Below are 12,458 nucleotides of genomic sequence, written 5' to 3'. Positions count from 1 at the left end.
GGAAACACCGAGTCCTCCATGTTTTCGACATGGAGCTAGATCGGAGTAGTTTTGATATTTGCCGAAAAAGTTACAAATAAAGTTAACAATCGCGGTCTTTTGAGAAGTTCGCGACCGACGAATGTTATAAATAGCAGATGGAACCAACTTCTACATACACGGAATTCAGCAGACCAGCTGCCCCTGTCAAAGTGGAATCCGCCGCACACAATCACAAACCCCGGGAAAATGACGTCTTAGTAAGTTTGTTGCGAAAGTTTAGATCCTTGTAAGCTGATCGCTTTTACACGTATGTCACGTGCTGCAGTCTAACGTTCACGCACCTTTGTTCTTGTTTTCCTAGGCAGCTATCTCTTGTTGTTCCTAATCTAATCGGGCGTCATCGCGGGGTAAAGGTGCTGCGAGTTTGATGGAAACAGTTCCACTCTTACGGGACCAAGTACGTCGTCGTTATGGTAGTGTAAGAAGATTGTAACGATAGCTTAGGTCCCTTACTAACCCTCGAAGCATGTCAGTCGAACTACGGAATTGGAGATACCGGAGATATCATGTGCGCACACATGCTTTGTCTCGTGCCTGTCTGCACATGTCTCGTTGTAATGTTTTTACGGAGATTGTGTTACGTGTGAAAGTTGTTGAGATACGTTTTGTTCACTGTCATGACTGGCATAGTTTGTTCGGTGAGTCACATTGACCGACCGAGTACTTTTTTTTTTTTTTTCGTTATTTAAAGCTAGATCGGGTTTGCTGCATATCAGTTAAGTGGAAGGATATGAAGGGCAAAAAAGTTGTCAACTGGTTGGTCCACAGTCATTCCTATGAATTTGCACCAGCAGCGTAGCCAGAAAAATATTTTGGGAGGGGTTCTACGGGAACTTTACGTTGGGGAGAGGATTTGCCCTGTTTTTTCCTTCTCTCCTGTGGATTTCGGAGTGAGGGTTCTCTCTCCCCTTCTGGCTACGCCACTGGTTTGTGTTTTTTTGTTTCGCGGAGTTTCAGCTATGTCAGTCTGTTATAATTTGATCCTTGCCTCAAGACAGAATCACCGTCAATTATCAGTGATTCTAACCTTTATTTTGCCAGCCTCGGGATTAAACATTACAGGCTGTCACGTCCTGACCCTTATCTGACAGGAAAGAGGTGGGTTTAAATGCACTTATCAGTCAGCAAGCTCTACCAGACCACTGCATGGGTATTGGCTTTCTTGGAAACCAGAACGTGGCCCTCACAGTTGCTTTGATTCTGAGCTCGGACCCTCGGGGTATTTTCTTTGGGCCTGAGTTGGGCCTAAGCATTTGTCAATAGCTGTTTTTCTAGTTTCCACCTCCTTTTCCTTTTTTTTTCTTTTCTTCTAGATGTTCTTTTTTACAAAATTAGACCGGTTGAATGGCCCACATTACGAATGTCGGGCTGGGCCTGGGTAGGAAAGGGCGTTATGACCGTGTGTGAGCCCGGCTGAATTCTCGGCAGCTGGGTGGGTCGAGTAAGACAGGTCAGGTACAGGCAGGACCGATAAATATCTACAAGTTCGGCGCGTTTTTTGAGCGTATTAACCGCATTCAGGCATGCGATGAAGAAGCCGAAGTGGCCTTCTACAGTCGAGAGGGGACGGAGGCCGACCTGACCCCGTCCTGCGGCCGAGGAGGATGGGCCGAAGGGGGAGGGGAAGAAGAGGAAGAGGAGCTCAAGTACGGAGCCAAGCACGTCATCAAGCTCTTTGTCCCTGTCTCCCTGTGCATGCTGGTCGTCGTGGCAACCATCAGCTCCATCACGTTCTACCGACACACAAACACCTACCTGTGAGTGTCGTCCACGCCCGGCTAATAAATATAATAGTAAAGGTGGCTAATTACTGTGCAACTTACAGGGTGTACACGCCGTTCACCGACCAGACCGTGGACACGGGAACTAAGGTCTGGCAGTCGTTTGCCAATGCCTTTATCCTCATGGGTGTTATTGTCGTCATGACGATTCTCCTGATTATCCTTTACAAGTTTCGTTGCTACAAGGTAATGTCACTTAAACCACGTTATGCGGGGCTTCCAGGGATAAACAGTTGTTTTTGCACTTGCTGCTGTGTTTGCGTATGTTTCACTAACAGGAGTTTTTGTCACTGAAGCGTTCGTCATGTCACCAACTAACATTTGTATAAAACAATTTAGTGGTAACTTCAATTTTTGGGCAACCGTCGACCTCAGTTCGAAGTTAAATTCAGCGTTGGTGAAATCGGGCATAAGTCACGTTTTCTCTCTTTAGCTTGGGTAACTATAGTCTGGGGTGGCCTCATTAGCTTATAACGCATAATAGGACCGTTCTAATTTACGAACTACAGCTATTTCTGTGGACAGTATGGGTATTAAAAAAATTAGTCGCGGTGTCACCCATTTATTATTATTACTATTATAATAATCACAGGCAGGCCCAGTGTCACAAGCCTTTCGGCTTAGACGGGCCTGCAGTAGTTTGCAATTGTATATAGAGTGGGGAAAATAAAATTATTATTATTATTGTAATTATTATTATTTCTGTTGAAGACCCACGTAGGGCATTACGCAAAGTGGGAGTGGACACATCCTTTTAGTGTGTACTGGTTTCAACTCGTTTTTTGTTACCTCCGGCTTTATTGTGTATCACGGATAACAAGAAATTTATTTGTTTACTTGCCATATTCCTAGCACATATCGTGTCATGGGAAGAGGGACATAATACATAATGCCATACTGAAGGCCTCTAGCTCTCTGCGGTGGAAAATTAATATTTCCGCAAATTTGGACTTACAGATCTGCGAGACTTAGTGGGCGAGAGAGAAAAAGCAAAAAAATGTTGCAGCATTTTCCCAAGATCGCAAGCTGAGACATCCTGCATGTTTTTCCAACCTTTTGTAACTTTTCAGTATGCAACTGGGAGAACTAGTAGAAGTAGAACTGGGAGTAGAAATGAAAAGAAAGAAAAAGTGTGAAAAGCGCTGGCCCCGATTGGAGCGCGGATTGCAGGGCGAGTCGAGCAGGCACACGCACGTTGATGTTTGGGAGCTATCCCCTCAAGTGTTGATGGGAAGAATAGATCACGCCGCAGACAGTTGGTTCCAAAACCATATTCAACCTAATATTAGGAACACTCATTTTGTCTACTTCCATTTTGCGACATTTGCAAACAACAGAGTCTTTGGGGGCACATTATATCGTTTAAGATAGAACGTAGAACCTTTAAGTGTAAGTAACATATAACCTGGCACCTCTAGTGTGAGCTTTCAAAGATGTATCTCTTGGTGATGCCTCAGCCTGAAATTTTTGTAATTTAAACGTTTAATGGCATATCTCGTAGAAATAACCGTAGGTTGGAAGTTAGACCTGTTGTGGTGCATAAACATTACAGAAGGTGCAGGACTGTAAAGTTTATAACTGTACATACTGTGTGTTGGAAAATGAATTGAAATGAATTTAGATGATGCTGTTCATGTCCTCCTCAGGTAATTCATGCCTGGCTTATCATCTCCTCTTTGCTGCTGGTGTTTCTGTTTGCCTACATATATCTTGGGTAAGACAAAAGAAAGAGTTATCCGCTGACACCCACTAGTTATCCCATACTAACGGAAGGCCACTTGATACACCCACAGGGAAGTCCTGCGTGCTTATAACATTCCTATGGACTACATCACAGTTGTGGTGGCCATGTGGAACTTTGGAGTGGTCGGCATGATCTCCATTCACTGGAAAGGACCCCTGCTCCTTCAACAAGCCTATCTTATATTGGTGTCTGCCCTGATGGCCCTCGTCTTTATTAAATACCTGCCCGACTGGACGGCCTGGGTCGTTCTCGGTGTTATTTCCGTCTGGGGTAAGGAAGGAGTTGTATGCTTTGCTGCGGCAACTGCGATTTCTAATCTCCGAGCTCAAGAAGGTGTCCACCTTAAAGTGACCCAAAACGAAAGTTTAAAAACAATGATGTCACGTGTCAAAATGTTTGGGTTATATTTGCCGCCGTTATTAGTTATTTAATTTCGTAGCCAGTCCTTTGGATGGCGTAGCTTCCGTTTTTTGTCCTGCAAAGTAATCAAGCTGCCAGACATCTACATGTAATTTACAGTGGATGGACTGTCCCTTTAAAGGGACGATCGCACCCGGAAACCCATCTATGAAATCGATACCACTATTTTCGGCATCGGCCGACAATCTAATTTGCTAATTTTTTCGTCCGAAAAGTGCTTAGATATTACAAAAATATCAGCGCTGCTTCCGGGGCTGCAGAGGCTCCGGTGGTGTGACATCACTTCCTAACTGGAGGAGTGAGAGGGTGGCGCTGAGAGGAGGAAAGGCACAGTCCAGACGCCCGCACGGCCACAGCATTTCTTTTCTCAAGGCTGCACCCTCTTCGGTTCTTAGGGAGTGACGTTTTTTCTCGTTTTTCCAGAGAGGGAATTCCGGCATACTCTCCACATCCGGCATACGCTCTTGTCGTGTATTCCGTTGATTAACGGTCAAACTATGTCATCATTTCGCGTAGGATTTTCGATACCGTGGTCAGTGGTTAACGAGGAATAAAATGACACTATAGTTTCGAAATCAACCGGAACAGATGCGACCGTGCCTTTAAGGTGGAAACCTTTCTTACACTTGTATTATTGTGGCCATGACACTTTGTCTGTCCCGCACAATTTTGTTGTAAGATCACATATTAATGTTATTATTAATTAGTTAATTAATTAGTTAAATGTTAATTAATTGTGATTAAATTAATTAATATAATGCGATTAATTAATTGCTATTAATTTAACCGTTGTCACTTCAGACTTGGTGGCCGTCCTCTGCCCTAAGGGACCGCTGCGGATCCTCGTCGAAACTGCGCAAGAAAGAAACGAGCCCATATTTCCAGGCTTGATATACTCTTGTAAATAACGAGACTTCTACTTCTTCTTTGTCTTTTTTTTTGCCTATTCATTGATTGATGGATGGATTAATTGGTACTCATAGCTGCTATGGTGTGGTACGTGGCTGGCATGGCCGATCGAGACCCGTTCTGTCCGTCACAGAACCAGCACGGAAACCCCAGTGATACTTCTTCGGGTGAGACAACTTCTGTTCCGTTTCAGTAGGATATGCATATTCGTGTTTGGGACATCATGGTGTGCCTTTATTATGGGTCTGCCAGTTAAAATAAAAATAAAAATGCGTGTGCTACTGTAGTAATGTGACCTCATTTTATGACTAACTTAAGCACTCGTATCGTTATTGAGTCTAACATTAGTGAACCTGTCCTGAGATTAAGATTTCCAACTTTTTGGTTTTCTCTCACACAGTAGAGTGCCCAGAAAAATATTTTGGGAGGGGAAACATTGCATGGGGGAGAGGACTTTACCCCCCGTTTTCCCTCTCCCAAATGCACTACCAGAGGTACGATTTCGTGGGGAGGTTTAACGCCCCGAAACCCCCCTCTCTAGCTACACCGCTGCTCTGATGAACAACAGTATCCACTCTGTGGTATTACCCTCACGGTCATGCCAAAAGCTGGTAGGTGGTGGGTTCGAATCCGACTGGCTGACTGTGCTGTCCGAGGTTTTCCTTCGGGTTTTCCGGCAGACTTTGCAGACGAAGTTAAACTACGTTCCCACTGCCGGGCGGATGCTCTCGGAGCGGGGAACGGTGAATGGAGGATGGCGAGAGTGTCCACCCCGATGGTCGCAGTACCCTCGAGATATTTTCGGACAGCGGGAAGACAAGCGAGACTTCTGCGCGTGCTGTGGGGCGTACGTTTATTTTCTTCCGCCCTCCTCTCCTTCACTTTGATTAGTTGGTCACTGCCGTCCGGCAGATGTCACTCACACAAGGCGCGACTGCTCAGGTGGTGCAGAAAAGCGGGTCTCCAACGACCACCGAGCAACCTTTCTGCCGTTGCAGACGCCTGCCCGGTAGCGGGAACGTAGCTTTACCCCCCGAAGTCGGCCCTAGATGCGTAATACCCCCCCGAACGAAGGAGAGACAAACGTGATGGCAAGGTGTGGCTCATTCGTTTCAGCATCCGCCGACACTCCCACAAACCAGGGCGATGGGTCAGTGACAGTAGTGACGCCCCGGATGCAGGACTCCCGCAGGAGGTCCCAGCGCAGATCCCTCACACATTCAGGCTCCGATGAGCACCTGCCCGGGGAAGACGCCAACAGTCCTCCTGCCGTGCCTCATCACGAGGAAGAGAGTGAGTCCCTTCAGATTACTAGTTTGATGTCTGATGAATGTTAACACGCAAACGATACTAAGCAGACGACAGAACTGTCTTATCCAAACTTCTGCCAGCTTGTTCAAAGTGTCCTTCCAACAAAAATTTCCCCTCTCAATTTGTAACCATGCTAGGATTGATTGATTGGATGAAAAAGAGAAGGAGAGGGTGTTAGTCCCAAAAACACTCTAGACTGGCTACTCCATCCATGATAGGAAATGGTGTCGTAGTCTGCATTGATGCAGACAAAATCTCTCGCATATGTGGACCTGAGTCAAGATGGTGTCACCTGGAGCTGTCATTGGCTTTCGTCATATTTTTAGCTGTATTGAAACGTACACAGTGACTGGAGCTATATTGGTATCTACGATGCTGTGAGAATGGTCAGCATGGACACGTACTTTGTCCCGTAGCTCTTATCTCTAAGGGCTACGATTAAAATCGATAACTATTATTGATGAACCATCGTGTTGTTCAGGAGGTGTGAAATTGGGTCTGGGAGACTTCATCTTCTACAGCGTCCTGGTGGGAAAGGCTTCGTCCTACGGAGATTGGAACACGACGGTGGCCTGTTTTGTTGCCATTCTGATCGTGAGTACCGTTTCTTGCTACATTTACAACGGGGTGGCCCACTCAAGCGGCGTACGCCTCCTGACAGTGTGGAAAAAAAATAGTGATATATGATATGATGTGAAAAAAAATGATATAAAAAATATTTGATATATAAAAAATAATGATATATAAAAATGGCAACATTTTTCAGAGACCATGTTGCAAGGAAGAAATTTGAAAAAAAAAAAAAAAACTGTTCATGCTACGTGCCATGCATTTCATGACCCTGTTAAAGTTACTGTAAAGCTGTAGAGCCAAAAAATCAAAAAATTATCAAACTATTTTTCTCTTTGACAGCTTAACCCCTCAGTACTCTCGCATCACAATTTTCATTCCAATTGTGCTCGCCATTTTTTAAGAAAATTAAAACCGAAAATTTGTGGCAGTGTTTGTGCTTTCCGGCTTTGCTACACCTGCACCTACAAACTGTCCCCACTTTTCTCCTGGCTGTTGTCCGCAGGGCCTGTGCCTGACACTGCTGCTGCTGGCGATCTTCAAAAAGGCCCTACCAGCGCTTCCTATCTCCATCACGTTCGGCCTCATCTTCTACTTTGCAACCAGTTCCCTCGTCCAGCCCTTTGCCGACAGTTTGGCCAGCGAGCAGGTCTTCATCTGATTTCACTTCTTCCACATCGAGCAACAATGTGCGCTATATAGTTTATGTACATAGATTATTAATATGCCAATTTATATTATTAATATGTGTATGCCCGGGTATTTTATTATGTTGCATTGCTCAAAGCCAGGCCGTCATTGAGACCATACGTAGTTTATAAGAAATAAATGATAAATAATTATAAGAAATAAAAAAAAAACAGGAAATATAGCGACACCCCTTGACCCTCCACTCTTGATTCAAGACCTAGATCACCTTATATATAAAAAAAACATATATATTTTTGTATCCCATGCTTCTGTGTGCCATGCGTGGGAGCCACTGTGTCTTTATTCGCATTGTTCATTCACGTGGAGCAATTTAATTGCAGAAATTAGGTTAATTCACATTATTTTCTATGTCTTTAGGCCTCAAAGTTAGCCTAAACAGCGGTCTGTTCATCGCACTTTATGACCTTTTATAGCAAGCTGTTGCAAGCCTAGCTAGTGCTATTTTCTTCTTGTTAATCTAAATCTTTGTTTAAGCTGCTAGACAGGTTTTCTGTGTGAAAGTTGTGTAAGCTCATGCAACATGTGAACTGGAGAGAAAACACGTTTTTTGAAGACCTACTTGTTATAACAATTGTGCTGATGTATCACTCCAAACACGTTCTTTTTGTCATCGTACATAATTTATTTTACGTGTCTGAAATGCCAAAGCTGCAATGTTGAAATGTGTTTTAGTTTGAAGAAGCTGTAGCCGATGTAAAACGTAATAAAAAGTGAGAACATGTCTGTTGGATTGTTTTTCTCCCAGCCAGCAAGTCTTTTTACGGTATTGCAAGGTGCATTTGAAACATCACTTTTGGAATGACTCGCAAGGTTTTTAATGTGGTATTCAGGTTTGCATATGAATCCTATGCTGTTCGTCCAATCCCGAAACTAAAATGTTTCTCTATCGTTCATTATCCCGCACTTTTCTTGCAGACCATCGTCTGCGAACGAATAGTGCAGTTCCGATACCGAAACTAAAAAAGTTTCTCCCGCTTTCTCGACTCTCCGCTGTGTCTTTCATCACGTGCGTGTTACCATTTAATTTTCGGTGGAGGATTCTTTCGACGAGCCGTTCCAAAAGTAAAGCCCACGAATTATTGACTTAGCCTCCTCTTTATGAATATCGCGCAACGAGAGTGTATATTTTCACGCGCGGCGTGATAAATATAAGCGCACAAGCAGCGAAGCGAAAAACAGCAAAATGGTCGTGCCGCCGTTCTCCGTGAAGCTGCTTCCGTGAAATCTCTTCGCCTCTTCCCTCCATTAGGTGTTCCCTTCCCCACGGATAGGAGAGGTACGGAGAGGCTTAGCAATGTCGCCGTTACTTGGCGGCAACCGTGCTTGCCCGCGGCCGTTTCCCGATCACTGGGTAGAAACCCCACGGCGGCGGGCTTCATTTCGTCGACGGTGGTGCGCCAGCGAATGTTTGACCTGCCGGAGCAACGTCGGTTAGGCCTAAACCCGGGCCGTGATCGCTCGCGGGTGAAACTCCGTTAGGGTTAGCGAGTGCTTCCTGTCAAAAAAGTGTCTACGCGAGTGAGCGCTTGCTTCTTCCGTTGAGTGCGTGTGTTGTGGTGCAGCTTGTGCGGGGTGGCCAAGCAGCAGCAGTTGGTTCCCGTGCGCTGGGGAGTGCGTGTTGTGTGTGTGTGTTTGTCCTGCCATGGTGGCGGTGTTGTCCGATCGACGGCCCCGGATCTAAACTTCGGCTCGACCGTGGCACCCCGCGAGAAACACAGCATGGCGTACCGTCGCAAGACGGATACAGGGAACAGTCAGAGCGGTGGAGGAAGTGCCGCAGAGGAGAATCCCAACCAGATCGTGTGTCGGAAGGTAAGGTTCTTCCCCGTCTGCATTGCTGCTTCAGCCTGTCGTCTGCGTTGAAAGCCTTGTCAGGCTCACTGAATATTACATCATTTTCACTCCTTGCTATCGTGCAAATTCATCATGCACACACATTTTTTGGAAGCTCCTACAAAACATACTTAAATTTTACTTAAAAAAGAATATATGCACTAGAGTAAACGTTCAGTTGATGTTGGCTAGCTTCCCGACAATATCCAAAGTGCGGACGCGTGCACTATCTCAAACTGCGTTTTTAAAATAGCCGTTTCACATCATCTGCGTTCGGAGGAACGAGGCGTTTTTAACCATTTTTTCACGACCGTCCAGGACTGCATGCACCACTTCCTTGAGTTATTTTCGTAGTGATCGACCTTTCTCTTTCGGTATGTTGCAGACAACACGTTTTTTTTTTTTCCCTCGCATTTATCTTTTCTGCCTCTGTAACGTAAACATAAACCGTTTATATAACGCTCATGTGCTGTGTGCGACGTGATACATGTTTCACATGTTGCCCAGCTGCGTTGCGCCAGGTGCATAGCAAGTGATGAGTAGCCGTCAATCGTACAGTGTGGCATTGGACTTACATGAAAGTGCATGGAAGAAAAAAGAAAAACAAAAGCCGTCTTACTGTATTTCGCAAAACGTCAGATGCGGCTCTGACAGGTGTTACTTCTGGCTCAGTGAACTGCGGAGTTGGTGTGTTGCAGTGCCGCCTCGGCACCTGCGTCTCAAAGTTACGTTTACACAAAGCGAAGCGTGATTACATTAAGTAAAAGGAAGTGGCTTTGCAACCGGAAGAACTGATGCAGTTGCGTGCGTCATAAATGTCGTCCGCTAGTCCTTAACACCTGTAAAGCTGTCTTCACCGCAATATGTGTTTGTCTGCGGCGAAGTACCCTTTACAGGGACATCTTATTTTCGTTTTTAACTGTCACATTAGTTACTTTGCTTTGCGTGGCTGGTCTGGCCTTTGTTACCGAAGCCTTAATTTTAAATTTCTTAAATACAAAAATTTAAAAAGATATCACGTCTTAAATTACGGAGCTTTTATTGTAAATTTCTGAGAAGAAACGTATTGTCAAAAACTTTTTAACAGGAAGAGCACGCTACGGAAAAATATGCAATCGACGACATTTATTTGTTGGGAATTTTTGTCGCGTACTACAAGTAATTTTATCAAACTACGATTGAAAGACATTTAATTACTTAGATCGAACTCCGAAATTTACCAAGTCAACGTAATGTTGTTTTTAGCGGAAACCGAAAGCTCATGTCGGCTTTACTCCGTTTCATTAAAAATACATTCCCTACTACATTGGTAATAGTTATTTTTTAAAAAAAGTTACGCCGCCCTTAGTTCTGCGTCAAGAAGCGACGCGAGCGGGACATGAACCTCCCCTTCCAGTTTTCCTTTCAATGCTTCTGCAGATAACAGCAGCAAGGTTAAACGTCACAGTTATCTCAAAGTGTGAGAAGGAAATAGAGGGAGGCGGGTCGCATTTTTCTTCCGATGCATCTTGCATTAACCTAGCGAAGCACAGAACGCGACCGGCACTTCGCCCGTCGCCGAAACCATTATTTTCGCTTCTTTTCTTCTTCAAGGAATATCCCGGGATGGGGTAAATCGTAAATTCGAAAAATTCGCTTTCTGTTTATGACAAAAAGGAAAGGAAAGACGATAAGAGCGTTACGTTGACTTGGTAAATTTCGGAGCTCAGTTCAGGAATTAAATTTCGTTCATTTGAAATTTGATAAAATTACCTGTAGTGCATGGCAAAGGTTCCCTACAGATACATGTCTTTGACCGCATATTTTTCCGCAGCGTAGTTCTTCATTAAAATGTTTTTACACGGTTACTGAAACACCCTGTAGATTACCGTACTCCGCCGTAGGGCGCTATCCAGCGGCTCACGTAATCTGTGCCGCGATTTGCTAGATCAAAGTGTCGAGTTTCTTTTTTTTTTAATAACATTTTTCTCCATTTACTAAGAGGAAATTCGAATCTCACATCCACATGACAGGCAGATTAACGGCGTCGCGTATATTTATAGCAGACGACAAACGACCACAGTGAATGATTGATCGCCAAGCGATGCTTCTATGTCGTCTGCTTGTTGCGGAAATGAGGATGCGCATGCGTCAGATACATAGTCTGCAGATGCCGCCCTAAACTAACTAAACGAAACAAAAAGTGTTTCATAAAATCTCCATGCAAAGCTGAGCTACTTTGCCGCCCGGAGATCTAAGGTTACTTACGTCAAAGCAGAGAGAGAGAGAGAGAAAAAAAAGTGTGATTGCCGGAAGCGGGCGTGGCATGTACCACCTCCATTTCCCGGCATTCCGTTGCACCGGAAGCAGATAAAGCGGAAGTAGTAAAAAGGAAGGCCCCCAACGATGTCGCGTCTCATGTCCGGTGTTTTGAAAGACGCTTTCTTTGCAGGCCGTCCCGTTTATGACCGCCGTGTGTGTACATTGTAGTTTGAGATGAATATATACGCGTACTATGCCCTGTCTTTTCTTTTTGCTTCTTTTCGTTGATGCATCGTGTGCGGATAGCGAAGGCGGCTGTGTGCATGGTAGTCTTGTTTATGTAAGGGTGAAGTAGAGGTGGTGGGCTGCGTTACGGTGCTCCTTTCGTGTTTCTTTCATGCCGTAACACTTCCGCTGAAGTTTGTCGGAGTCTGCGACTCCGATTCTCGGTCGACCCAAAAATATATATATAAACAAAAAGAAGGAAAAGTCCAACATTGTAGGGGACAATGAAAGAAAGATTGAACAAAAATAGGGGTGAGGATGTCGTCCTTAATAGTTGGCATGCGAGCGAACGACCTGATGTACGTTGAATACGAAGGCTGTCCATAATGGTCTTAAATCGTCCTCATGAATCCGATGCTGTTTATCTTCTACTCCCCTCTATTATTATTTTTTTTATTCTTTTATTTTTTTTTGCAGTGCAACGAGAGCTCGCTTTATTCTGGCGTGTAACCGCCTTCTTTCTTTCTTGTTTCTCTTCTTTTCTTTCTTTTCTCTTTTTTTCTTTTTTTGCAGGTACCTATGCTGAAAACGGTGACAGCTCGGCTGATAGAAAGGCGTTATAGATGAAAGCACTCTGTGCTGATTCTTTTTCCTGCGTTCGGGGATTTTGA

General features: G+C 44.6%; 2 protein-coding genes across 9 annotated transcripts in view; both read left to right on the top strand.

Moving 5' to 3' along the window:
* LOC135397294 (presenilin-1-like) lies at positions 1-8,211 on the top strand. Of its 5 annotated transcripts, XM_064628761.1 has the most exons (11): positions 167-239; positions 344-439; positions 1,564-1,799; positions 1,868-2,009; positions 3,470-3,537; positions 3,617-3,837; positions 4,789-4,887; positions 4,971-5,063; positions 6,013-6,189; positions 6,689-6,801; positions 7,283-8,211. In XM_064628761.1, the coding sequence occupies exons 2-11, from the start codon at positions 410-412 to the stop codon at positions 7,436-7,438; spliced, it is 1,335 nt and encodes a 444-aa protein (XP_064484831.1). In that variant the 5' UTR covers positions 167-239; positions 344-409; the 3' UTR covers positions 7,439-8,211. The 5 variants fall into 5 exon arrangements, with proteins under 5 accessions (XP_064484829.1, XP_064484831.1, XP_064484833.1 ...); XM_064628759.1 differs by lacking the exon at positions 344-439 and having other exon boundaries at positions 1-239; XM_064628763.1 differs by lacking the exon at positions 167-239 and having other exon boundaries at positions 437-455.
* A 554-nt stretch (positions 8,212-8,765) lies between these two features.
* Positions 8,766-12,458, top strand: part of LOC135397293 (regulator of G-protein signaling 7-like) — a 36,775-nt gene continuing 33,082 nt past the window's right edge. For all 4 annotated transcript variants that reach the window (XM_064628757.1, XM_064628758.1, XM_064628756.1 and 1 more), the window contains exon 1: positions 8,766-9,300. In XM_064628757.1, the coding sequence (XP_064484827.1) occupies positions 9,208-9,300 (93 nt within the window). In that variant the 5' untranslated portion in view covers positions 8,766-9,207. The remainder of the gene's footprint in view (positions 9,301-12,458) is intronic.

The sequence above is a fragment of the Ornithodoros turicata genome, chromosome 6, assembly GCF_037126465.1.
Source record: "Ornithodoros turicata isolate Travis chromosome 6, ASM3712646v1, whole genome shotgun sequence".
NCBI lineage: Eukaryota > Metazoa > Arthropoda > Arachnida > Ixodida > Argasidae > Ornithodoros > Ornithodoros turicata.
The sequence above is the reverse complement of the archived record's forward strand: the minus strand, read 5'-3'. Positions and strand labels throughout refer to the sequence as shown.